Source organism: Telopea speciosissima, chromosome 3, assembly GCF_018873765.1.
Source record: "Telopea speciosissima isolate NSW1024214 ecotype Mountain lineage chromosome 3, Tspe_v1, whole genome shotgun sequence".
Lineage (NCBI taxonomy): Eukaryota > Viridiplantae > Streptophyta > Magnoliopsida > Proteales > Proteaceae > Telopea > Telopea speciosissima.
The window spans coordinates 56,282,738-56,310,578 of record NC_057918.1 but is presented as its reverse complement, the minus strand read 5'-3'; the positions used below and the strand labels follow the sequence as shown (position 1 = coordinate 56,310,578).

Sequence of the window (27,841 nt, the reverse complement as noted above, 5' to 3'; positions counted from 1 at the left end):
GTGGGCACTTGTGTTTAAGTAGGCTTTCTACTCAAGTAAAGTTAGTTGAGGGCCATGGAGTAAGATAGTGGTCACCACCTTCATCATCAAACCAAAAGAAGTTTATAAATTCAACTCCTCCAAAGCAAAAGATAAAAAGGGAAAGAGAAGAAAAAGTAGGCTCTGGTCCTTGCAAGGAAACCAGATTATTCAAAGATCCAAAGAGAGAAAGGGAAACAAAAAAAAAAAGTACAAAATGAAAGTTAAAAGCAATGAAGCAGGAAAACCTTTGGTATAGGAGGGGTGGGGAGAGAGGGAGAAGAATGATTCATCTCTCCTTCCTCTCCTTTTGCTAAGTAACAGCTTTTTGAAAGACTTGGAAGGTTGGAAGATTTAGCATAAGGTATTTATTTTCTCATTTAATTCCCCCCCCCCCCCATTCCCCCCCTGCCTCCCTTTTTTTTTAGTTTTTGTTTATTGGTTGTAGTTGCTTCTGGCTTCTTGATTTCTCAATTACTAGAGAAAAGAGCTTATGTTTCAAACTTTGGGGATTATAAGCTTCTCTGCATGCCTTGCCTTGAATTCTTCTGTTTTTTTTTTCTTTTCTTTTTTTAATGATTGATTAATATATTCAACGACTCCCAAGAATTCTTTCCCCGCAGAAAGAAAAATAAAAAAGAAAGAAAGATAGAAAAATTCCACACAAACAAACCAACAGCCTGTCTCTCTAGCTGAATCAAACTATAAGGGAAATCTGAAGAGGATACAAAAGAATAGAGAGAGAGAACTATAAACTGGTAGACACTAAGGCAAACTACAAGAAGATCAAAATTCTTTATTAGACCTCGAAGGTTATGATGACGCATCTTCAATAGTCAGATCAGAATTTGTCAGCTCATCCTGATCCAACTGCAGAGCAGTCAAGACAAGTTGGAGAGACACCAAGAGTTGCAGCACCCTTTAAAACTGCTCTTTAATTACTCTTCTACTGTTTTTAGAATTGATTTGTTCTTGAAATTTGCACTTATGAATATGGGGGATAAGATTACTTATCTCCTTCTTCTCGTTACTCTCTTTAAATTCCATCTCCTTTCATCTTATCCAAGAATTTAGTTCTTGAAAAAGTTTGAAATTTGTGAATGAAGGTACTAATTCTCCCCTAGAATTATCATTTTGGTTTTAATTTCCTTGTTAATTGATATTTTATGTTTCCAGGCAGCTGGGCAACAAGATACTAATGCTACGAAGAAAATGAGAAAGAAAGGAAGTTGGTTGTCGGTGATTAAGAGGGTATTCATACCCAATTCTAAAGAGAAGTTACATAATGAAGTAAGTTTTAAAGGCATCAGCATAAGCTTCCTTCTACCTCTTGATCGAGTGTTTATCTAATTAAATATTAAGAAATTAAATGAATGGGTTTCTTTTCTTGGACTGTGAACAGGGATCAGAGAAGTTGAAAAGTGGAAAGGAAAAGAAGAAGTGGGGATATATAGGGAGATTAATAAGCCATGGAGAGAACAATTCATTCATTACAACCCTCAATAGAGAGCCGAGTAGCATTGAGAATATACTCCGAGATGTTGAAAGGGATGAGCTACAGATGCCTAAGAAATACTCTCATCAGTTGTTGTCGGGGGAGCAACGTATTCCACCGAGGAGTACAACAACAGCACAACCACCGGTGCCCTCTGCAATTGTTAATCACCATAAAGAAGTTTTCCGTGGCTCAATAATCAGTACTGAAAAGTATCACCAAGGTATCATCAAGATTCAAGCAGCCTTTAGAGGTTATATGGTAAGCAGTTAAAATCAGTTCTTTCCTTAGCTTCCAACTAATATAAATATGGACTGATGTTCTCTGGGTCGCAGCGTAGCCTGCGTCCAGACACATGGGCATACCATTCGGGGGGGGGGGGTAGGGTGGTTATTTCACCAACCCCTGTGTCTAGGGGCAGCCTGTTTATCGTAAACCACATTCTCGGACAGAGAACATTTTCCATATATATATATATATATATATATATATATATATATATATATATATATATATATATAGAGAGAGAGAGAGAGAGAGAGAGAGAGAGAGAGAGAGAGAGAATGATCTCTGCCCCACAGCACATGGGGGCGTAGGCTGGCCTTAGACACATGGGGTGGGGTGGGGTGGGGTGGGGTGGGATGGGGCGGTCATTTCACCCACCCTCCATGTGTTTGGGTGCAGCCTACGCACCCAGTGCAGAGAACATTTTATCATATATATAAATATATATATATGGAAATGGCTAGGTATACAAGCGGTATACCATAAATTAGCATCCTCTCTGTGTGTGTCTCTCTCTCTCTTCCTCCCTTTGAGGGATAAAAGAGTCATTTCGAATGGGAGAAGAGAGAGATAGAAACATAGGGTGCTAGCTTACGCTAGTATATCCATCCCTCTCCTATATATCCTTTCACCTCCTATTAAGCAAAGTGGGTCATAGATAAATAAGATCCATACTTCCATGGGTAGGAGGTACCTGTCAACAACTTGGTTAAATCGGGTTCCAAAGACCCGGAGCCTGAGCTCAGTTTTCAGGCTCACCTACCAATCCCAATTAAGGTAAAACAGCTGAATGCGTACGTTCACAACCAGACCAGACATGCAACAGTTTACAGATCTGGTTCTGAATTTGGTTTTCCGGGTCAGACCATGTTTCCCACAATAACCAAAAGAGGGACCGACTTAATTATTGGTTTCAATAATTGTCTGGTCCAATTCGGTTAAAACTAACTTCTTGTATGTATACCAGTCAAGCCTGACCCACCCACCGAAGAGTTCGCAAGACCAAACCATTTGGGCTGAGCTTGATTTGGCCTTTACGTACACACTGGGCAACTCCAAATACTCATGAAGACGGAAGCAAAAGAACCCACGACTTATAATGGACCACCCCACCCCGCTTCATGTGTCTGGGCGTAGCCTGCGATTTTGTGCGCTGTGGTGATGAGAACATTACCATTATATTTTATATTTTCCGAAAAAAAAATCCAATTTCAAAAGTTACATCATCATTCCGGCTACAAGACTGGCAATCAAGGGAATGAAATCTTAAAGGGTATTTTAGAAAATACTAAAACCTAGGAGGGTATTTATGAACCCAAAGGAGAAGTGAATTATTCTATTTCCTTGGCTGCCAGTCTTGTAGCAGAAATATAGTGTAGCAGCAAAAAATTTTCACTTTACTACCAAGCAAGGTTTTCTTTCATGTGAATTCCCTCCATTTACTGATCCAGTGGAATTTTTATAAAACCACACACATTCTCCTGTTTAGTTTTGGAACAATATCAGAAACGTAATATCAGTAACATATGGAATTGAATTTTAATGATAGGCTAGGAGGAGCTTCAGGGCATTGAAAGGGCTAGTGAGACTTCAGGGAGTAATGAGAGGGCAGAGTGTGAAAAGGCAAACCATGAACGCCATGAAACGCATGCAACTCCTTGTGAGAGTTCAAACGCAGATACAAACTAGAAGGATACAAATGTTGGACAACCGGGCTCTGCAACGCCAGAATCTGCACAAGATTGATGAGAGCTGGAAAGAAGCTTTGGGCAAGTGGATCACCACCGAACCAGTAAGTTCTTTTTTTTCGAATCAAGTTTAAATAAATATTAGCTACTTAGATTTAATTTCTTGGTTGATAGTTAATATGCCATGGTTGCAAGAAAACCAAACTGGATGTCGAGCAGAAAAAAAAAAAAATCACTCCATTTTCTGGTTCAATAAAGGATTTCAATGAATATAAAGTCAAAGTATGCATTCTCAAAACGCATTCTGGGTTTAGAACGAATTCTGAAATGATAGAAACGTTGTTTAGTACACATTCTCATTCTAAATTCTTAGAATGAAATCAAGAACATACCTTGTTCTATATTAGAAGTAGGATTCTGATTTCATTGATTGATTATGATAGGTTACAATGCAAATATATAAATATAGAAGAAGATAGGAGAAGTGCAAAACACATGTACATGCAAAACACATGTACATGGCTTCACATTGGTCGGTGAGATAAGATAAGAGACATCCATGTTGTTGGTGGTTGAGATAATGAAGATAGGAGACTTCACGTAAGAGACATCCATGCTAGTGGTGGTTGAGATAATTAAGATAGGAGACTTTACGTGTGAGTGGAGTTTGATATCACATGGATCTCATGTGCAGATAGGATCCGATTGATACACCCCCTCAAGATAAGGATTGAAGCTCGTGGATCCTTAGCTTGTCACGCAAAAATTGAAACCGAACGGTACCAAGACCCTTGGTGAAGATGTACGCTATTTGATCTTTGATGGAGATGAACTGAACCTGAAGATCATGTTTGGCAACCTTGTCACGAACAAAATGAAAATCGATTTCAACATGCTTGGTATGAGCATGAAAAATCGGATTTGCAGAGAGATAGCTAGCCCCGATATTGTCGCACCATAGGATTGGGGAGTGAGTGACAGGGATACCTAGTTCACCAAAAAGAGATCGTAACTAGGTGAGTTCAGCGCATGCATCGACAAGAGCCTTGTATTCGGACTCGGTGGATGACTGGGCCACCGTCTTTTGTTTCTTGGACATCCAGGAGATAAGATTGGGGCCCATAAAAATAGCATAACCACCAGTTGACTTACGATCATCGCCATCACCGGCCCAGTCCGCATCAGAGAAAACCTTGAGAGTACGGGACGGTGATTTGGAGATGAAAAGACCATATGTTTTTGTATGCTGGAGGTATCGTAAGATCCGTTTCACCATGGACCAATGAGATTCGGTTGGAGCATGCATATATTGGCACGCATGATTGATGGAGTAAGCAACATCTGAGCGTGTGAGTGTAATATACTGCAGGGCATTGACGATTGACCTGTAGGTGGTAGGGTCTGAAAGAAGAGCACCCCATGAGTGAGACAATTGGACAGTGGTAGCCATGGGGGTGAGTACAATTTTGCAATTAGTCATCCCAGCACGGTGAAGGAGGTCAGCGATGTATCTGGATTGTGAGAGTAGGATCCCACCTTTTTGACAAATAGACTCAACACCAAGAAAGAAGCTCAGGGGACCCAGGTCCTTAATGGAAAACGCAATTACCAGTTGACTGAAAAGAGTAGTGACATGATCGAACTGATTGCATGTAATCAAAATATCATCAACATATACTAAGACATAAGTAGCAGTAGAGCCCTGAAGATAAATAAGTAATGATGGGTCGGTTTGGGATGACCAAAAATCGGAGAGAACCAAGAACTGGGAGAGCCGATGGAACTATGCTTGTGGGGCCAGTTTGAGGCCATAAAGGGATTTGTACAGTTTGCACACATTATGGGGATGGAGAGGATCGATTTTGCTCGGGGGTTGGGCCATATATACCTCCTCAGTTAAGACACCATGTAAAAATGCATTCTGAACATCCAGTTGATGAACAGACGAGCCATTGGAGACGGCTAGGGTAAGGACCGTATTAATGGTTGTAGGCTTGATAAAAGGGCTAAATGTTTCATGATTTGGGATGACCAAAAATCGGAGAGAACCAAGAACTGGGAGAGCCGATGGAACTATGCTTGTGGGGCCAGTTTGAGGCCATAAAGGGATTTGTACAGTTTGCACACATTATGGGGATGGAGAGGATCGATTTTGCCCGGGGGTTGGGCCATATATACCTCCTCAGTTAAGACACCATGTAAAAATGCATTCTGAACATCCAGTTGATGAACAGACGAGCCATTGGAGACGGCTAGGGTAAGGACCGTATTAATGGTTGTAGGCTTGATAAAACGGCTAAATGTTTCATGATAGTCCAGTCCAGGCTGCTAATGAAATCCCTTGGCAACAAGGCGGGCTTTGTAGCGTTCCAAAGAACCATCAGCCATTCTTTTAATTCTTTAGACCCACTTGCAGCCAACTAAATTCATGGCCTGTGTGGGTGGTACTAGGGACCATGTGCCATTGTGAAGAAGGGCATTAAACTCAACAGTCATAGCAGAGCGCCACTCAGGAATTTTATTTTCCTGTGTAAAGCAGGTCGGTTCGGTGAGTGGGGAGGTAATGGGAAGAGCACAGGGGTTGGAGGGACGGGGGTGCAAGATCATGGGGTGAGTGTGGATGGAAGTAGGGGAGGAGGGTGAGATGTAGAGGTCAGTAAGGGGATGGGTTTTAAGGGGAGGGGGAGAAGGGGAAGGGGAAGAATCCCGAGAGGTGGGAAGGGGAGAAATGGGGGGTAGGGGATCGGGTGGTGGTGTGGGGGGTATATGTGTGGGTGGGGGGAGGGCAGTTGGGATGGAAATGATAGCCTAAGGGGAGGATGGGGAGGAGATGAACGGAGGTGGTGGGGGGGGGGGGGAAGTGCGGAAGGGTAGGTGGTGCTCATCAAAATGCACATGATGCACAATGTAGATCCTATGAGTGGATCAATGCAGTGGTAACCAGTGTGAGAGGGGCTATAACCCAAGAAAATATAGGGAGAAGAGCGGTAGTCCAATTTATGATGGTTATAAGGGCGCAGAAAAGGGAAACATAAACAACCAAATACACAGAGGAATGTGTAGTCAGGGTTTTTATGGAACACCAATTGATAGGGTGAGATATTATTTGTCGCAAGAGAAAGCTTCTGATTGATGAGATAAACGGTCGTTTCAAAGGCATAGTCCCAATAAGTGAGAGGAATGCTGCCATGAGCAAGAAGGGAAAGACCAGTCTCAACAATATGCCTATGGCGGCGTTCAACAAAACCCTGTTGCTCATGAGTGTGAGGACAGAACAGGCGATGTTGAATGCCTAGGGATAAGAAATAGGGAGAGAGGGAACGATATTCCCCAACCCAATCGGTCTGTATGAATTTTATTTGATGGAAAAATTGGCACTCAACAAGTTAAACGCTTAAAAGTTGGAAATACATTAGATTTATTTTTCAAAGGAAAGAACCAAATGAACTTACTGAAATCATCCACAAAAATGATGAAATATCTATGACTAACTGAAGAGATAGTGGGGAAAGGTCCCCATACATCACTAAAAACAAGTTCTAAAGAAAAAGCACTACGAGAAGTAGTTTCATGAAGTGCACTTTCCCATTTGACATGCAGCGCAAAGATGAGACTGCGACAGGAACTAGTGATCCTTTAGCATAAGACGGAGGGCACAATCATGGGGATGGGCGAGACGCTAATGCCAACGGTCGTAGGAGGAAGAAGTTGCAAGATGAACTGAGGGTGGAATGGTTGTGGAGGAGGGCATAAGGTAGAGCCCATCTCTACTCGGCCCTGAAAGTAAAATACGCTTGGATGTCGGATCCTTGATAAGAAAATAAGATGCATGAAATTCAAAATAAACGTCATTGTCATGCGCAAATTTTTGAACGGAAAGTAAAGAATTGGTAAGAGATGGGACATGAAGTACATTAGAAAATTGAAAAGAACTAGAAAGAGAGGAGATAGAAGCATAACCAATATGTAAAATAGGAGCACCCTTACCGTTGCCTACTTGAAGTTGATTATTACCCGAATAAGTGTCATAGGAAGATTGAGATTGAATATTTGTCATTGTGTGATGAGTACGACCCATGTCTGGAATCCATGTTTGGGTATTGGTTGGAGTTTGGTAAGGGGGAGGGAGGTAGGAGTAAGGGGGCTGAGTGGGAGAGGTTTGCTGATTGTGGGTAAAATAAGCAGTGGGAGACGGTGGTTGGCGGTTTGATGGAGGGTAATAGGGTGGTGTAGGGAGAAGTGGTGGAGTAGATGACTGGCTTGAGTGTTGCTGCCAATAGAAGCAGTGGGCGACAGTGTGATTAGTGCGGTTGCATATTGTACAGAGAAAGCGTCCTGGAGAACCTGAGCGACCGCCCCTTCCACCACGGCCACTATTGCAATGGCCACTACAGCCACCGTGACTAGGATGTGGATATGAAGAAGAAGGGCCATAGGTGTGGCTTTGTTGCATGAGATTGGCAGAAGCAGCAACTGTGGGATCAATAATAGCTTGTCTTGAGGTAAGAAGATATTCATGACTGAGAAAAAGGCTTTGAAGCTCAGTGTAGGGAATAGGATCAGTACGTGCCATGAGTGTAGGAACCAGTGGTTGAAACTTAGATCGAAGAGACCTGAAAATATGTATATTGAAATCAGCAGGTACAAGAGGCTTGCTAGCAGCAGTCAATTTGTCAGAGAGAGCCTTTGATCAGTGGAGAAAATGGGTCACCGTTTCATCAGGTTTATGAGCAAGGTTCTACAGAGCGACATTGAGAGATAAAAGTTGCGTAGTGGAGGCAGAACTGAAGGCAGCAAAGAGGGCATCCTATAGGTCCTTGCTGGTATTTTTGTTGACAGCGAGACGAAGGGCTTCATCGGAGAGTGAAATCAAAATACTCATAATGGCTACATCTTGGTCCATCCAAGGTTCAATAAGTGCAGGGTTAGTAGGGCACGGTTTGGTACCGGAAATATAGCCGAAGAGTCTCTGTCCTTTGAGATAAGGGATGAGTTGGGTCTTCCAATAAACAAAGTTCTTAGATGAAAGCTTGATAGAAATGTAATGATGGGAGCCATGAGAACCAAACGTGGAAGAAGAGAGTAGTGGAGCGGCAATAACCACGGCTATGGTAAAAGAGGGTGGAGGTGAATCCGGCATGGATGCTTGCTCGGTGGAGCAAGAAAAAAAAAGAAGAGAAGAATTAGAGGTGAGGATGCTCGACAGCTCTGTATACCATATTGGAATTAGGATTCTGATTTCATTGATTGATTATGATAGGTTATAATGCAAATATATAAATATACAAGAAGATAGGAGAAGTGCAAAGCACATGTACACGACTTCACATTGGTCAGTGAGATAAGATAACAGACATCCATGTTGTTGGTGGTTGAGATAATGAAGATAGGAGACTTCATGTAAGAGACATCCATGCTAGTTGTGGTTGAGATAATTAAGATAGGAGACTTCACGTGTGAGTGGAGGTTGATATCACATGGATCTCATGTGCAGATAGGATCCGATTGATATTCTGGAATGCACAAAAAGTTCCATTCCACCAAGTTCTCGTTCAAGAAAAATCATGCATTCGAGTACTGAAGAATGAGATGGAGAGCATCAACCCTTGATCCGACGACAAGAACTATATTTCCAGAAAGATTCTCCCTACTTGCCTACCTGGAATGGCAGCCCCACCATTATCCCCACCACCACCAATAGTAGCACTCCGTGTGGCGCCCGTCTCCATCTTTCTTTTATCATCTTCTCTCTTTTTCTCTCTTGATTACTTTCGTTGTGTATCTTCTGCTAAATTCTCGGAGAAGGAGAGAGAGGCTTGAGAAGTGAGGCAAAGGAAACAAAGAGAAGAGAAGGTGATTAGGGAAACACATGCTTAAGAGGTGTCAGGTGAAGGAGGGCAGGGGGATAAGGCACCACACACAAGCAAAGTAAAGAGCTTCCCCACTAATTGGAGAAGTGCTAAAGAAACCCAAAGAAGACAAAAAAAAATCATTACAAGATACATCGGAGAACTCTACCAAAACAAGCAAAAAAGTATCATCTTTTAGTCTAGATGTGAGAGATCCCCCATTTCTCCACAAGGAAAAAATGAGTGAAGTTGTTGTTGAAAGAGTGGTTGCAGCTGATGAGGCCTTCGAATCACCCCCCCCATTGGATAAGGATCACTCTAATTCCATTCTCTACTGCAAGGATCCAAACTAAAATCCCATTCTGTCATCCCAATCGCTTTGCAATCTTTCCCAATGCCTTCACTGTCACGACCCCAGCCCAAAAGGTGGGTGAGAGGTCTCGCCCTCACGGCTCCGGGCAAGAGATCACGCATCGCCTCAAAGTGAGGGTGTCAATTCTCTAAATTTTAAATTCTAAATTTCATAGACATTGCAGCGGAAAACTCTAGGGAGAGTTGGGGAATTTCGATACTAATAAATCCCTAGAAAATAGTATTGGGGAGGATACCTATATTACACTAGTGGCATCTAACAGTTGGTGAATTTAAAGTTTTTACATTCCAAAATTCCTATTTAAACAACTTACACATTAAGTTCATTATATTACATACAAAATACTTCCTATCAAATTTACATACTAAGTTGAAAAGGAAATAGCATAAATGTCTGTCCCTCTGGGTCTAGGGTCCCGCTCTATTTGCAAATATGCACTCTGCGAATCAACATTGTGCATAAACGGGCTCTGGAGATAGAAGAATGATAAAAGAGGGGTGAGCTAAAACGCCCAGTGAGGGAATAGTAGAATATCAGAAAAGTCATGTATGTATGCATGCATGATTGAACATACATAATTTTTCATAATATAAACATAAATATAATTTCATGCATAATTTTCAAATGCCATATATTTAACATAACTTGTGGCATTCATTTTTCGAAGTCATTTCACATTGCTTTTAATTTTAAAGTCAAGGTCTACATATGACCTACCACTTAAAATGTGAAGATAGGGCGTACTGTGAATCCTACAACCACCAAACTACTCACAAATTTGGTGAGCACCTCCGAAAATTCGAGAGGAATTCTATGGTGGGTCTCATCTAGTCTTTCTTACACCGTTGCTGGAAACCTCACAATTTTGGTAAGGATTTTTCAACTCTGGCAAAGCCAATCATGCCCTATCCAACATCTATTCCCATGTTGGCAAGGTGGTGGCAGTCATATGCGCCACCCTAGCCGCCCACTTAGGCTATCACCCCTAGTAGCTTATAGGCCTTTGGTAAGTTCTAATAAAAAAAAATTAATTCTCAACTCATGAATACTAATTAGGCAGTGAACATTGTTAACTAAATAATAATAAATAGGGATAGAGAGAAGTCTAGCACTGGGCTATCTAAGATTTTCGAGGAGCCTAAGGAATTTGGAGAAGATGATGATTGTGATTATGGGGATCGGGAGAATGGAGATTGCACTGATCCTGTAGGCTTGCCTAGAGGGCCGCCTTAAGCGGTAACTGGGAAATCTTTTGCTAATGTAGTAGGGAAGAGTGTTCTTTCGAATTTTGTTGTTCTTCCTGATCTGATTCATGAAGGTGGCATCACGAGAGTCAAGATCCCTCAAAGCACATGAGAATCTCAATTAAGAGATTTAAGTTTGCATTAATTGGGAGGTTGAACCTGCGACAAGTGTCCTTGGCTAATCTAAGAGTATCGATTAGGGACTCGTGGCGCTTGAAGGAGAAAGTGGAAGTTATTTAGATTGGTAAGGGTTTGATAATCTTCAGATTTGCTATAGAATCCAATATGGCCATGATTTGGCGTAGAAACCCAATTAGATTGGGTGGTCAGATCCTTAGGTTTCAATGTTGGTGCCCTGTCCTTAATGTCAACTCCAATCATTTCTCAAGGAAGTTAGTCTGGATGAGGTTTCCGGATCTACCATATGAGTATTGACACGCTGAGATTTTACAATGCATGGCTAAAGCCCTTGGTAATCCAATGGCATTAGGTCGAAGGACTCACACGGTATCAGTATGCCATTATGCTTGTGTGCTTGTGAACCTAGAAATTGCTTCATTGAGAATGAAGAAATAATGGTGGAGCGACAATAGGTGGGTTCTGTAGAGACACTATGGTTCAAGTAGTATGTGGTTTACGAAGACGATCTTGACCATTGTGGTTTTGCCGTAGTGTAGGGCATACCATCCTCAATAATTGTAGAGACAAGAAGGAGATTGATGCTAATTGTAGAGCACCAGTAACATATTTCCTGGTGCTCTCTTCTTCTTGAGTTTATTCCCCTCTCGTCTTCTCCTTCTAACAATGGTGGATCCCTCAACCGTGGTCCCCCTTCCCTCTGGTGCTCATCACTTTGTCTCCCTCAAGCTTACTGTTGCGAACTTCCTCCTTTGGCGCAAGCAACTCACGGCCTATCTCAAAGGCCAGAAGCTATTTTCCTATGTTGATGGATCCTATGCATGCCCTGCTCCTCCTGCAGACAGCTCCTCCTAGCAGCAACAAGACTCAGCCATCGTCAGTCTCCTCCTCTCATCCTTATCTGAGAACGTGCTCTCTTTGGTTCTTGATAAGGATACCAGTTGTGATATTTGGACTGCCTTTCAAGAGGCCTTCGGATCTGCTTCCTCTACGCATCTCTTGTCCTTGAACATGACCCTGCAGAACCTTCAACAACTTCCTGATGAATCTGTTGCTTTGTATCTTCAACGTGCGAAGTTTTTAGCCGATGAATTGCTGCTGCAGGGAAGCCCTTATCTACTGTTGATTTTAATATTTATGTACTGCATTCTCTTCGCACTGACCTGCAGGACATCGTCCCCTCGATCCTTGCCCAACGGATCCCTCCCACTTATATAGAATTGAATGGCCTGTTGCTTAGCCATGAAAGCATGAAATCTTTTCAAAAATTGCGTGTTACTGAGGTCCCAATAATGACTGCTGCCCCCACCGTCCACACTGCCCAATCCAATGCCATTCCCTCTTCTGACATGGGCTCTTCCCATTAGGGTCGTGGCAGCAGTGGCCGTGGAGGTAACCTATTTTGTACCCACTGTAAATGCACCAATCACTCTCTTAAGCAGTGCTTTTATCATCATCTCCCCCCAACCCGTACCCTCCTCAACCTTATGCTCACTATGCTGCCCATTACCCCTCCTTTCTTTATTACCCTCCACCCTCTCATATCCCTAATCCCCCCCCCCCCCCTTCTACCCACTCCCCCGTATCCTCCCTCTTCAGCCCTGACGTGATACCCTGATACGGGTGCCACACACCACGTCACCCCTAACATCCACTCCCTCTCCTCCTATACTGGTCCGGACCAACTCCATGTCGGCAACAGTAAGGGCCTTCCCATACTGCATACTGGTCACTCATCTCTTCCCTCTCATTCTCCTTCACGCTCTTTATCTTTGCATAATATGTTGCATGTCCCTTCCATTACGAAATCTTTATTATCTGTTCAGCAATTTTGCATTGATAATCATGTCTATTTTGAATTTCACCCCTCTCATTTTTTTGTGAAGGATCAGGTGTCCAAGGAAATACTTCTCTCCGGACCGAGTAAAGATGGGCTATATACACTGCACTCCTCCCCATTACCATCTCCTCCTACTGTTTCTATTGCTGAACGTACTTCCCTCGATGTTTGGCATCACCGCCTTGGTCACCCTCATGAGAGTCTCCTTCGCTTTATGGTTAAAGAAAATAATATGCCATGTCAGTCAACACGTCTACAGTCAGTCTGTTCGCCATGCCAATTGGGCAAGGCCAGTCGTCTTACTTTGTGTGAAACACATAGTCGTAGTCTTTTCCCTTTAGACCTTATTCACAGTGATGTATGAAGTCCTTCCCCCAATTTTTCCAAGGATGGTCATAAGTACTTTGTTCTGTTTATTGATGATAATACAAATTATGTTTGGTTCTTTCCATTAGAAAAAAATTCTGATGTGTTTCCCACGTTTGTTTCCTTTCAAACTTTTGTTGAACGCCAATTTTCTTGCAAAATCAAGGCTGTTCAGACTGATTGGGGTGGAGAATATCGCACTCTCCCTACTTTTTTCTCCAAGTGTGGAGTTTCTCATCGTTTGTCTTACCCTCTTACCCATGAGCAACAAGGGTTTGTGGAATGCCATCATCGTCACATATTTGAGACCGGCTTCACCCTTCTTGCTCATGCCCAGGTGCCTCTCCATTACTGGCATTTCACTTTTGACACGGCTGTTTATCTCATTAACCACATGCCATCTAGGGCATCCCATCGTGTTTCCCCTTATCAGCTTATTACCCACAAATGCCCTGACTACTCTTTCTTACGCGTCTTTGGTTGTTTGTGCTTTCCTCTTCTATGCCCCTATAATGCTCATAAATTGGATTTTCTCTCTAAGCCTTGTGTGTTCCTTGGTTATAGTCCCTCTCATACAGGTTACCGCTGCTTTGATCTCTCTGCTCAACGCATGTATATAGCTTGCCACGTTCGGTTCAATGAAATGGTATTTCCCTTTCACTGCTCTTCTTTTGGTCCCCCTACCCCTTCGCTCCCCTCCCCTTTGGTTCCCTGAGGCTCTCTCCCCAATCGGGTTCCCTCACCTGCACCCCATCCAGACCATCCCCCACCCCTACCCACACCTCCCCCTCCCCCGTACCCTCCATACCTCCCATGGTGCCCCTTCCGCAGCCCCTTCCCCTATTGCCCTCTCCTCCTTTGCCAACCGCTGCCTCCCCTGCCACCCCCTCCCCCTCTCCTTCCCCCCCGGCCGCATACGCTCCTTGGTGGATCTCTATAGCTCCACCCAACCCATCCTTCCCCCTCCCACCTCTCATGCATTGGCCACCACCACGGCTCCTTCCCCTATTGAGCCCACCTATTTTTCTCAGGCTCGCAAATTCCCTAAGTGGCGCGCAGCGATGTTTGATGAGTTTAATGCTTTGATTACTAATGGGACATGGTCTTTGTTTCCTCGTTCTCCTAACATGAATTTGGTTGGTTGCAAGTGGGTTTACAGGATCAAGCGTAAGGCTGATGGTACTCTTGAGCGCTATAAGGCTCGGTTGGTTGCCAAGGGCTTCCACCAATTAGAGGGCTTGGATTACACTGACACTTTCAGCCCTGTGGTTAAGCCCACCACCATCCGTTCTATTCTTGCTATTGCCATCTCCCAAGGTTGGGGGATCCGTCAGCTAGATGTGCACAATGCCTTTCTCCACGGTGTTCTTTCTGAGGAGGTATACATGGTTCAACCCCCTGGCTTTGAGGACTCTACTAAACCCGATCATGTTTGCAGGTTACATCGTTCTTTGTATGGTCTCAAGCAAGCCCCACGGCCTTGGTTTCATTGCCTCACATGTTTCCTACTTAAGCTGGGCTTTCAGGCTTCTTGCACAGACCCATCTCTATTTATTTTATGCAAGGAATCGCTGCTGATTTATGTTCTCATTTATGTTGATGACATCATTGTCACCAGTAATACCCCGAGTCAGACTACTACACTGATATCCAGCTTAGCATCTGAATTCTCAATTAAGGATCTTGGCTCTCTTAGCTTTTTCTTGGGCATTGAAGTTCTACAGCATTCAAAGGGTGTTCTTCTCTGTAAGGGTCGCTATATAAAGGATCTTCTTGATCGTGTCAGTATACGTGACTACAAACCTATCTCCACTCCTATGGCTACTTCCCTCTCCCATCAGATTCAGGGGGTGCTGTTATGGATGATTCAACTCGGTACCGGTCTATTGTTGGTGCTCTTCAGTATGTGACACTGACCCGGCTGGATATGGCTTTCTCTGTTAATCGGGTCTGCCAGTTCATGCATGCCCCCACTGATTCTCACTGGGCTATGGCCAAGCGGATTCTTCGCTATTTACGGGGCACCATGACTCATGGTCTACTGCTTCAACGGTCCTCTGCTCGTTCTCTCTAGGCGTTCTCTGATGCAGACTGGGCCGACAGTATCGTCGCTCCACAGGGGCCTATGCTATATTTTTAGGTCCTAATTTGATTTCCTGGAACTCTCGCAAGCAGAAGACTGTTGCTCGTAGCTCCACTGAATCTGAGTACAAGGCTCTTGCTGATGCTTCTACAGAGTTAATTTGGTTGGAAGCACTTTTTAAGGAGATTGGGTTCCCTCTCACAAGTCCCCCGGTGCTGTGGTGTGACAACATTGGCACCACTTACTTGTTCGCCAATCTTGTCTTCCATGCATGCACCAAGTACATTGAGATCGATTTTCACTTCATTAGAGCACGGGTTGCCAATCGTCAGCTCTCAGTTCAGTTCAATGCCACAGCTGATTAGATCGTCGATGTCCTTACAAAGGGTCTCTCCACCAATCGGTTTTGGTTTATTCGTGACAAGCTGAAGGTTCACGATCCTGACCCTCCATCTTGAGGGGGTGTATTGATATATATTATCCTTTCCATCCTATCCGGATTGAGTTTCCTATTGAAACTCAATCTCCTCTATCCAAGGCAACCCAATCACATGTAATATAGAATCCCTATCACATAAAATATAGAATCCAATTCAATCGCTTCTTGTATGGTAACCCAATCTCTTAGGGTTCCCACGGTTGTATGTCTATCTCTTGTATATATTGTCTCATTGAGACTACTGAAATTAATGAATGGAATTATACATCACTGATATATTGCATGAAGACTCTTTGTCTCCCAACGTGGGTTCTCGCGTTCTTGAAAACCAGGTCCAGGATGTGTCAGCCTCGTTTGGGGATATTGCAAGTCCAAAAGTGGGGAGGAGGTTGTGAGGTGTGAAGGTAACCATGAGGCTCGTGAGCATGCTTACAGTAAGTCGGCAGGAGGAGGCATGTTGACAGTTACCCGAAGTCATCTAGGGGGCGCTAGGGTTTAGGGTCGAGGAGGGTCAAATGTCATGAGGCCTCTTACTATCAGACAGGGTCGTGGTGAGGGGCCTATCACAAATAGGCAACCAAATCTCCATGCACCCGATGGATGGACCCTCCCAGTTGTCTTGGATGACAGGGAGATCGTGGTGGTTTGTATAATGAGGAGAATACGCAAAGAGAACTTGAGGGTTCCCGGCACGACAGTGGGGAGAGAGTGGTTGAGACAATAGCACCTAGTGCAATTTGTGAAGGAACTATTGCAATGATTTTTCCTCAAATTTTGAGGTTGACCAGGCAAAGAGAGAGGTTGAGATAGTAGGCATACCATAGCTTGCTAAACAACGGAGAAATAAGAAGGCACCAGAGGGGGACTAGTTGTCCGTTTAGCATCTTCTCGTCAATGATTCCATGAAGATTCTATTTTGGAATGTTAGAGGGAGCATGAAAGTTGTTGCCAAGACAGCCTTATCAAAAATTATTAAGAGAACTTGTCAGATGTTCTTTGTATTGCAAAACCAAAAGTTGGGGTTAGTAGTTTCTTGAGTATATTTTTTAATAAGCAAAAATTTTCAGTTGATTTTATTCATAATAAGAGGATGGAAGGTTCCAAACCTATGAGTTCTTTGGAAGCCTTGGATGGTTCAGCCAACAATTTCTCTTATTCGGATCAACAGGTCACTTTATGCTTTGAGTGGGATAGTACCCACATCTTTGTCACTTTTGTGTAGGGCAAAGGGATTTTCGGATAGAGCTGGAGAGTTGAATATTATTTCGGCACCTTGGGTGGTAGTTGGATATTTTAATGCTACATTGGTCTCTTATGAAGAAAAAGGCCCTCAGGCTTTCTCTCTTGGTGTTGCGACGGAGCTTGGCGTGATGGTTGATTCTTCCTCGTTGTTGGCAATCCCATCTCAGGGTAGGATATTTACGTGGTCCAATAATCGTTGTAGGAGAAATGTCTAAGCAGTTTTGGATATGGACTTCTGCAATGCTTCTTGGATCAATTTCTTTAAGGTTTGTAGACAAAATGTGTTTCAAAGGGTGTCATCTGATCACTAGCCAAATTCAATTGTTTCTAAGTCAATTGATAGGCCGTGGAATTTCCCGTTTCGCTTCCACAAGTTTTGTATAGATCACTCTGATTTTGTTTAGGTAGTGAAGGGATCTTAGGATGGTATTGTTTCAGGTTCTTCATTTTATCCCTTATCACAGAAGTTGAAGAGATTAAAATCGATATTGAAAAGTTGGGCTCGTACCACTTTTCCTAAAAGAGGCTAGCGTTCAATTGGAGGATATTCAATGGATATGGTTGGGGTGAAGGATTCTTTATTTGGGTTAGAGGCATATGCTAAAATGGCATACCTTAAGGCCCTACAAAATCATGAGAATTTATGGTTTGATAAATCTCGCATTAAATGGTTGAAATGGGAAGATAGAAATTCAAAGTGTTTACACTTATCAAGTATGATGAGGAGATCAAAGACTTATGTTAGATGCCTGAAAAAGGAGGATGGTTCAATGGTGGATGATTATCAAAGCTTGGCTTCTTATATTGAGGACTATTATAATCGTTTTCATAAAGCAGTTACTTTGGAGGATCATCAAGATCTATTGGAGTATATCCCTTTACTCTTAATTGGGATGGAGACTATTCCAAGTAATGAGAAGATTTAATGAGAAGATTAAATGGGCGGTGTGGGACTTGGATCCGGATGCCTTCTTAGGGGATGTTTTGAGGCATTGTTGGGATATTATTGCTGATGATGTTTGTCTTGTGGTGAAGAGTATCTTTCAGTTAGGTATTATTCCTAACGGGGTTAATAATTGCTTCATCTCCCTCATCTCTAAGGTCGTCGGTGTAGCCTCCATGGACAAGTTTCACCCAATATGCATGAGGAACTTTTTTTGCAAAATTCTAACGAAATTGATTCCCATCCTTCCCAAACTAATATCAAAGGAGTATGATGCATTCCAAAAAGGTAAGGTGATCTCTTCCAACATAAGTATGGCGTCGGAGTAATCGACATAGGGTGGTGGTATTGGTTTGAAGCTCAATTTGTAGAAAGCATATGACACTTTGTTTTCGAATTTTCTATTCGAGGTGTTGAGGAAATTCAATTTCAGTGAGTAATGGATTTCCTGGCTTCATCAGATTTTCTTTTCCACCCGGATTTCAATTCTCTTGAATAGGGGACCGGTGGGCTTCTTCAGTGTTGAGCGGGAGTTGAAACAAGGAGATATTGCCGATACTTTTTATAATGGCTGAGGAGGTACTCTGCAACAATCTCAAGAAGTTGGTGGTAGAAAATAAAATCAACTGGAAACCTTTTGTTTATTGACAATGTTTTTATCTTTATGAATGGTTCTTACAAGTATGTTCGTAATCTAAAGGAGATCCTTTCGAAATATAAAAAATCTCTGGTCAATGGATAAACAGAGAAAATCAAGTTGTTTTGTGGCAATTTTAGTCCAACTCGAAGGCAATGAATTTCAGAGCTACTCAACATCCCCATTTTTCAATTTCCAACTCGATACTTAGGGGTGGAGATTTCAAAGGGAGGGTGACCAAGGAATTCGTGCTGCCGTTGGTTGGTAAATTCAAGAGTCGAATGTCAGGTTGGAAAGTAAAGTTATTACCTCTCATGGGTTGGGTGGAGCTTGTGTGATCGATTCTTTTACGTATCTCGGTCCATAACTTCTCAGTTTATTGGTGGTTGTCATCCCTAGTGGACTTGATGGAGAAATGGATGAGGAACTTTATTTGGTCTAGAGATGTGGAGGCTAGAGAGGCAGTGGTAGTAAAATGGGATGTGATGTGTAACCAAAATCAGAAGGCAGCTTGGGTATCCGAAGGCTTCGTGATGTTAACAAGCTTTGCTATGTAAGTTGTCTTGGTTTTTCAAACATGCTAACTCACCGGTTAGGCGCTTTTTTGGAGCTATATTTGTTAATGTGGATGGCTCCTTAAAGAGAGGCTACAGGTCTTCTTCTAGTTGGCCTAGGATAAAGAAAATATGGGACTTTGTAAATCAGAATGAAAGGTGGGTAGTAGGTAATGGAGCTAAAATTAATTTTTGGCAGGATCGCTAGCTGGGAATGAAACTATTACGGAGGCGTCAGGCTTCGACATGGATTTGTTTAGGGAGATGTCCACCAAGATCACTGATTTTACTATAGACTCAAACGGGAACTTCCCTCATGTGTCTTATATGTTTATGAATCACATGTTCTCAGCCGCTAGAAGGATTGCTCTATCTCCGGAAATTTTGTCCGCTGCTGTACTCATCGTGCGGCGCTGCAGGTGCCATGTGTGCCATGTGGAGCCCTTTGTGCACACATGGCACCTGCAGTGCCGCACGATGAGTATAGCAGCGCGATTGGTGGAGCATGAATATTTTTGGAAATTGACCCCTCCTGCGACGTTCTTCGTTAAATCAGCTTGAGATGAAATTCGAAAGAGAAACTCGAAGGTTCCTTGGGCTTCAATCATTTGGGGAAAATATTTGCTTCCCAGACATTCCACTTTTGAGCGGAGATAGGTGAATAGGAAAATTCCAATTGATGAAGTGGTGACTTCTAGAGGTGAGCAGATGGTGTCTAGGTGCGAATTCTGTCTTCAAGAAGCCGAATCCCAACCCCATCTTTTCTTTGAGTGTAGCTTTGTGAAGGATATGTAGAGTTATTCCTGGACTGTTTTGGGTTATCATGGTCCTCCCCAAATTCTTGTGTTGATTTGCTTTAGTGGTGGAAGCGAAAATCGTTGGTGGTGGCCTGTCAGATGCTTAGCTTTCAGGGGTGGTTCTCGTGCCTTCAAATGACTGAAAGGAATAATAGAAGACTTGATGGTAAAAGGAAGTCTATAAAATTGGTTCAATTAATGTTTTACTTTAGTTATTTAACAAAAATCAACCTATTACGATATACACTTTATGAAAAAGTGACAACCGGTTCAATTAATGTTTTACTTTATTTAATTGATAGAAAGGAGTTATTTCCTTTCCTTGGCCTCCTTTATGAATCTAGAGTTAGCATAAACTTTAATTTCTTTTGATGGATTAAAACTCATACTTAAGAGTCCCCTCCTACCTCCTACAAAGAAATTTATTTGAGCATTAGTTTGATTGTCACTCTTGTTTTTTTTTTTTTTTTCTTTCCTTGTAAATAATGTCAAGCTCTTAGATATACGGATGTCTTGTGCAGTCTGAGACGGGACATCAAGAAGAATGGGATGATAGTATTCTTGCAAAAGAGGAAATAGAAGCAAGATTGCAGAGAAAGCTGGAGGCTATAATAAAGCGAGAGAAAGCTCTAGCCTATGCATATTCGCAGCAGGTACTATTTTGTTCATTTTGACCCTTCGAGATGTCGTAGTGGTGGGAGCGTTGTGCACTGTACTTAGTATGCCTTTTTTTTTTGGAGGGGGGTGGGGGGGGGGGGGGGGCAGCACCATTACAAGAAAAGGCATTTTAGGTGATGGTATTTTGCAACGGTAATAAAAACACCGTCACCCATTATGATATACTGCGATAGTAAATACCCAACCGTGGCCATATATGATATTTTACGACGGTCAAAAACTTTCCCACCCCCTGTGATGCTTGTGTGCATGCTCCCATTTGCCCCCATACTAGCACATGGGCCATGCGACCATGTAGCATTCTCTTACCCTCTTTCTTTTTTTTTTTTTTCGTTCCCGCAAAGTACAAACCATAGTATTTGACGTGAAAGATGAGAGAAGAAAACCCAATGAACCCTCCCCCCAAAGCTCATTCTAGGATTAGCCAGACCCAGGTACACATATTAGATTGTGGTTGCATTGGCTCTAAACTTTTCATAATATTCAATGAATTTTGATTAAATCGCCTCTACGTTATGAGCAGTGGCATGGTAATATATATATATATATATATATATATCTAAATTTATAGAGAGAGAGAGGTGCTTTTTGTTGTCACCAAATCGGTGAACTAAGAAGTTGTAACCTTAAGTTTTTCCTCTCTTGTCTTATTACCAAAAGATTTTTTTAATATAGTGATAATCTTATCATTTCACATAGACAATGACAACTTTTGAAAATAACATAATGATAGGTCGCTTTCAACTTATTTTGAAAAGCTTTTTTTTTATCCATGATTAAAATAATTTTTGAAAATAAGACAAGGGGTAAAAAAAATAAGGTTACAATCTTATTATAATCAAACAATATTTCTATATATATAAATGCATGCATGCATCATCTACACTACATATGCATGGACTGTATTACAAGATGTAATTGATTTATATATGGTGCCATATACCCAGCTGTGGAGGACTACTCCAAAATCAGCTCAGGCAGCCCTAATGGAGATCCGGTCTGGAGGACTCCCCTGGTTGTGGAACTGGGTAGAAAGAGAACTTCCAGTATATCCTTCTGAAATCCATTCAGCTATGCATACAAGAGCAGATCTTACAAGTAACAATACAATTAATACACCAAGATCTTCAAAATCGACTATTATTCCTTTTAATACGAAGCATGCACCAAGAACAACAACAACAACAACAATGCATACAAATAGCTCAACACCAATGAGACATGTAAAAGCAGGGACAGGTACTGCTGCATTGCCACTTGATGTGCCTTTGAGGGACGACGAAAGCCTTATGAGTTGCCCACCATTTTCGGTTCCAAATTACATGGTACCAACCATTTCTGCAAAAGCAAAGGTGAGAGATCATAGCAACCCCAAGGAGAGGGAAACAGCAGGCTCAAGTCATGATCGAAGAAGGCGTTTTTCATTTCCTCTAACTCAAAGTATTGGGTCACTAAGATGGAATAAAGGGTCTTTGTTCTCAAGCAAAGACTCTAGCTCTCAGAGGATGTTTGGGAAGCAAGATACTTTGCATTCCATAAGTAATTTCAGTATTGATTCCACTGTTTCTTTGCCAGTTGGAGTTGGAAGGAAGCCATTCAAAAGATTTGTGTGATTATTTATGGTTTTCTCTTTACTTTTACTTCCTTCCCCCCCCCCCCCCTTCCCCTTCCCCTTCCCCTTCCCCTTCCCCTTCTTAGTATATTATTGTGCTAATCTGTTTTTGTTTTCTGGGTGGTTTGGATTTGTGGTTTGAATGAGTTTTTTAGAAGTAAAATCTTGGATTTTTATTTCTTCAATGTAACAATAATGAAATTACAGGAATTTGCCATTTGAAAGAGGAATTGAGATTCTATTGTTTATTGTGGAGAGCTATTCCCTATTTGTTTCCATTTCCATTGCAGGTAATTAATTCTTTATCTTGGTTGGTAGTGGGTGATTTTGTCATGTTTACAGTCATCCCTACTACAGAGGAAGTCAGGGCTGCTATTTTTGATCTTGATCCAAGTAGTGCACTTAGCTCAGATGGTTTCCCTTTGATAGGGTACAGTAGGGAAGGACGTTTGTTGTGAGGTTCAGAATTTCTTTTTGGAGGGGGTCATGATGAAAGGTATAAATTGTAACTTTATCATGCTCATCCCAAACGTGGAAGGTTTCAAATAAGATTAGCCAATTTCGGCCCATTTCTCTCGGTAATTTTTAACCTCATTCCAAAGGTTATAGCGATGCAACTCTCCACTATTCTACCGACACTTATTTCTGAGGAACAAGGAGTGTTTCAGAGGGGGAAGATGATTTTTTCTAACATCAGTTTAGCTTCAGAATTGACTAATCAAATGTTTTCCAAATCATTTGATGACAATTTGGGGCTGAAGTTGGACATTCAAAAAGCTTATGATATTTTGGAGTGAGATTTTCTCTTTGAAGTGTTGCAGAAATTTGTTTTTCCTGAGGTTTGAATTTTGAGGGTTCATCTTATTATGGAATCGATCAGAATTTCAGTGTTGATAAATGGAGGTCCAAAAGTTTTTTTTTTTTTTTTTTAGTGAAACATGGTCTTCGTCAGGGTGACTCTCTCTCTCTCCTCTCTTATTTATTATTGCAAAGGAGGTTCTTTGTAGGAGAATTGCAACACCCTGTAACGATGGTCATATTTTGTTGAGCCCTAGGCCTTGGAATGCTATTGTTCCATCTCACCTTTTATATGTGGATGATAATTTTTGTTATTATGAATATTGATATTTGATGTGTTAGAAGGTTTAAGAGGTTTTTTTGACGGGTATCATCAATTCTTCAGTCAAAAGGTAAATGTGGAGAAAAGAAAAATGTTTTTTGGAAAGATTTTTGGCAGTAGGAAGCCGAGGGTTAAGGAGATCCTAGGTTTCATAGAGTGTAAGTTCCCTACCAGACAGTTTGGTGTAGAAATTTTCAAAGGCCGTGTGGATCGTGATACTATTCTTCCTATAGTGGATATATTCAAAGCCAAGCTAGTAGGGTGGAAAGGGAAACATCTTTCTATGGTTGGTCAGGTGGAGCTTGTTAAATTGATGATGTCTGGTCCCCATACATAATTTTTCAATGTATCTCTGGCCATCTTCTCTGTTGAAGTTAATGGAGGTGGATGAAAAATTTTATTTGGAGTGGGGATTTGGAATCTACAAGGGCCATTTCACCAAGTTGGAAAACAACATGTAGGCCAAAGTCAGAAGGGGTATTGGGTATCCGGTGGATTAGGGATATTCTTTATTTACTTTTCTATCTTTTTACCTCTTACTTAAATATCTGTTGGGAATAAAAAAGGGACAATCAAAAGAATGTTACAACTTCTCACTTCACCACCTTGGTGATAACAAGGTGCATCCCTACATAAAAGACAGGGCAACAATACAACATAAACAAGCTGAATACTGGTTCTGTTCATTAAAAATAGGCGACAATACAACATAAATAAGCTGGAAAACTCTATTCACTACTTCTCTTAAGAAACAAAAAGAACAACCTGGATCCATGCTACTGTGGACTCAATGAGAAACATGTCCACTACCAAGGGGAGTGTGATGCATCCTTCAGGTGTCAAGAGCAACATACCTAACGGAAGCATTTTGCCAAATATGTGGAACGATTTCTCCCAATTCCGAGTTCTCTATATCATGAGTTGACTATTCATTGGTAACGGACATGCTTGCTTCCAATGAAAAGCGGGTGGGTTTCAGACTTCTCAGAGGAGGGAGGCAAAATAGTCTACATGCTTGAGTTATAATGGCCCAATCCTATGGGGAAAATGGCACAAAATTACAAAATGCTTGATGCTATGAAGATCCATGACACAGCTCTTTGTTTTACGGAGAGAGAGACAAGGATTCATCAACATCACCATCAAAAGTTTTGGACTTAAGATACGAGTGGGCCACATCCAACATCATCTCCATTTCCTTCTTGTACTGCAATATATGAAACACAATACTTTCGGAAGATTGGTATCTCCTATGGGAAAAAATTGATGCAAACAACAAAAGCTAAGTGCAACTGAGTTCACTCAGCACTTAAAATATGACTTAGTCAGAACCAAAAATTACAGTAAGACATACAAACCTCGTTGATAGTTCCCGTCTTTATCTTCGATTGCATGATACACCACTTCTTAAAATGTACACCTGCAGAAAAAGCAAGAAATTCTGGGTTCTGTTAAGGTCGGTAACATGTATATGTAATTCCCAGATGCGAAATTGGGTTTATATGGCAAATAAGAGAAAACATATGCAGCTAATGTATGGTCTGTACGAGAGAAATCTAGAAGTTCCATAGCATTGAATTTTATATTGCCAATTCTTAAGGCATAAATATGTCAGGATGCCTGCAGTTCCAACCTTCTTTACGACATACTACCAAGTAAGGATTGAGGAGAAAAAGATGCACTCAATTTCAAATCAAACTGATCCTATTCCAGCAAAGGCTTGAACAGAATGAATTCAATAAATCTCTGGCCATCCTAAATGATAGTCAAACTGAATATAACATTTCAAATCAAGGAGACGCCGTAATACATAGAGGATAAGAAGTGATGCGGTATCATAGAAGGTAGGAATCAGCGAATACAGTCACACAGGAAAGGGTTGGGGTTTTTTTTTTTTTGGGGGGGGGGGGTAGTAGGAAGGGACAAATTGGCATAGTATGGGTAGGAAATAATAGATGGGGGCAAAAGAGACACCAGCAACTTACCGACTTTTATGTCCACAGTACAAGAGGATTCAGAGGTGGTCTCCAGAAACCATCTACAGTGTATCTGATCCAGCATCAACCATTTCTGGGGTTAGTGTCATATTTAGAATGCAAAAGAAGAAGAAATCAAGAAGCAAAGAAAAATTTTCTCTGAAGAGTCTAGATCTGTGAATGCAATTGTTTTTGTGTGTTGATGAACATTGTTGTAGCCCTTACTTGACAGCTCAAGATTTTGGGATAAGTGGTTGTAACATGGTATTAGATCCAAGAGGTTGGTTGTTCAATCCCTGGTAAGCGCGATGGGTTTGTGTTATGTATTGTTGTGCCCCTACACGTTCAAGCTTTTGGGATAAGCTGCTGTAAGAGCAATATAAGCAATCAAAATGATCCAAGAAAAAATAACCAAAGAGTGCAAGGTAGCTCAGAAGTAGGGATGTAAACGGATCGGATTCAGCTCGGATACGGATCAGATGTGATCGGATGCGGGTATTCCTTGGCTGAATACGGATACATCTAAACGGATTCGGATGGATTCAGATACGGATCAAATTTGGATATTCGACCATCCGTTTACATCTCTGCCTTGTGTAACCGGATACAATTCACTCTCAATCCATATCTCTTAGATCATGATTCTCTTTTCCTCATATTCCAGAACCTCTTGAATCTTCAAAAACCCTCAAGATCATTATTTACTTAATTTTTTATTATTAAGTAATCGGATTTTTTTCCGGAAGGATTTTTATCGGAGTATTCGGATATTTTAAGTAAATTATGCAATAATGGATGAAGACAGATAATCTTGAAAAAAAATAGTTAAAGACTTAAACAATAAGTCAATAATAGATAACTTAAGTCCCAAGTCCCAAGTCCCAAGTCCCAAGTCCCAACACCCAACAATAAGTCAATAATACCAACTACTAAGTACAGTGAACAATAATACATAAGTCTCCCAAGTCCCAAGTCCCAACAAGTAATTGCCTACTGATATGAACTATGATGTGGTGGATCGAGTCCACTTATGGTCCGATGGAGACGACGTGCATTGTCCTCTGTCTGCATGACATATGAATGCCATGTCATAGTGTTCGAGAAGAAACGATAGTAGTCCTCCAATGGTCTCGTCTACATAATACATATAACCTATCCTAGGGTATAGGTCACTGTAATGTGAAGAACCAGTCATTGAGCCACTCTCATAAGATCCATACGGATGCATGTACAGCTGGTGGGTTGGGTAGGCGAAGAAACTATTGACAAAGGCTGATCCAATATGTCATTGTGACTATGAGGAGGCGTCATAACCATAACTCTGAACGGATGTAGAAGATCCATGATCCCCAACGCCAATGGAATGCCCATATGAACTGTACTCTGAGATGGGGCTCTCTCCGGTAAAAGATGGGGCACGCCAATGCCCACTTCCTCTGCTTTCCTCTATACTCATCCTGCCCATAGTGCTAGACAAGCTATCAATGTCCATACTCAGCCTGCCTTGGTCTATTTGCTCCAAACTTGTAACGATTTCCTCTCTTGTAGATTGTGGGACGTCCTTCGTGGTCCGTATCCTGTGTGGCATGATCAAACTGGGTCTCACCCGTGAAAGGAATCGGCTTTGGATGGCGCTGCACCTCCTGAATCTCCTCTCCTTGATCATACTGCTCTCGCATTCCTTCATATCTATAACCCTCACACCGTCACCACCATCATCATCATCATCGTCACCGTTACTGTCACCATCACCATCACCATTGTCGTCTCCATCACCTCCATGAGTAGACGCCTAGACGGACCAGCTAGAGGCTGAGTCTGCTAACTACTTGAGGAAGTGGACCAATCAGGGTCCTCATCATCATCTACACCGGGTGTGGGCTCGAACGGTCGGGGTGTCTGTGAGTGTATCAAACCATCTGTGGCCATGAACTCATTCACATTAACACCCATCTTACTGACTATATGTGGATCATGCCTACCCCTAGGCTGAACCATCACCGGCTCACCTCTATCTCTAACCCAATCCACAGTGGGATCCTCATCATTTGACTCGATCTAGAAAACTTCGACGAGCTCGATCTGGGAAGTGTCATTCTCCATACCAAGGCGTATGTGTTGCATCCTCAGCCTCATGTTGTAATGCACATGCACTGATGCACCAAGTCAGCTAGGCGTTGGGAACCTAATTGATTGTGCCTCTTTGAGTGGATGAGCGAAAACGTACTCTAGTTTCGCTCACAGCCGGAGGTAGAACATGTCTGGGATAGGACCGTGATTGCTACCTTCCTCAAATTTTCTGCCGAACTCCCATACAACACCCACCATTCAGCTGCATTACAACAATAACACATGTTATAATGCACATTCCCCAAGTTTAAATACATATGTAAGTAAGAGAATATACTAGAATACTACTTATTAGTTATTACTTAATTGCTTATTTGCTTACCAAGATCACCAC

The 27,841-nt window shown here is 41.9% G+C and overlaps 1 protein-coding gene and 1 long non-coding RNA gene across 2 annotated transcripts; one reads left to right on the top strand and one right to left on the bottom strand.

Moving 5' to 3' along the window:
- Positions 1-227: 227 nt before the first annotated feature.
- On the top strand, positions 228-22,314 carry LOC122653479 (protein IQ-DOMAIN 13). The gene is made up of 6 exons (XM_043847324.1): positions 228-384; positions 1,207-1,308; positions 1,421-1,774; positions 3,348-3,590; positions 20,513-20,644; positions 21,617-22,314. Exons 2-6 carry the CDS (start codon positions 1,231-1,233, stop codon positions 22,280-22,282), a joined length of 1,473 nt encoding a protein of 490 aa, XP_043703259.1. The 5' UTR covers positions 228-384; positions 1,207-1,230; the 3' UTR covers positions 22,283-22,314.
- Positions 22,315-24,336: 2,022 nt separating this feature from the next.
- Positions 24,337-25,467, bottom strand: LOC122656716. Its single transcript, XR_006332144.1, has 3 exons — positions 25,387-25,467; positions 24,760-24,821; positions 24,337-24,608 (listed from the first exon to the last, which is right to left on the bottom strand). It is a non-coding gene; the product is annotated as an uncharacterized LOC122656716 (long non-coding RNA).
- Positions 25,468-27,841: the final 2,374 nt, after the last annotated feature.

Bases quoted from the DNA above. Each gene is read 5' to 3' on its own strand.
- LOC122653479 (XM_043847324.1), top strand. From the start codon at position 1,231: ATGAGAAAGAAAGGAAGTTGGTTGTCGGTGATTAAGAGGGTATTCATA. The intron at 1,775-3,347 runs GTAAGCAGTTAA...TTTTAATGATAG, and splicing joins CAGCCTTTAGAGGTTATATG to GCTAGGAGGAGCTTCAGGGC. The intron at 3,591-20,512 runs GTAAGTTCTTTT...TGTCTTGTGCAG, and splicing joins AGTGGATCACCACCGAACCA to TCTGAGACGGGACATCAAGA.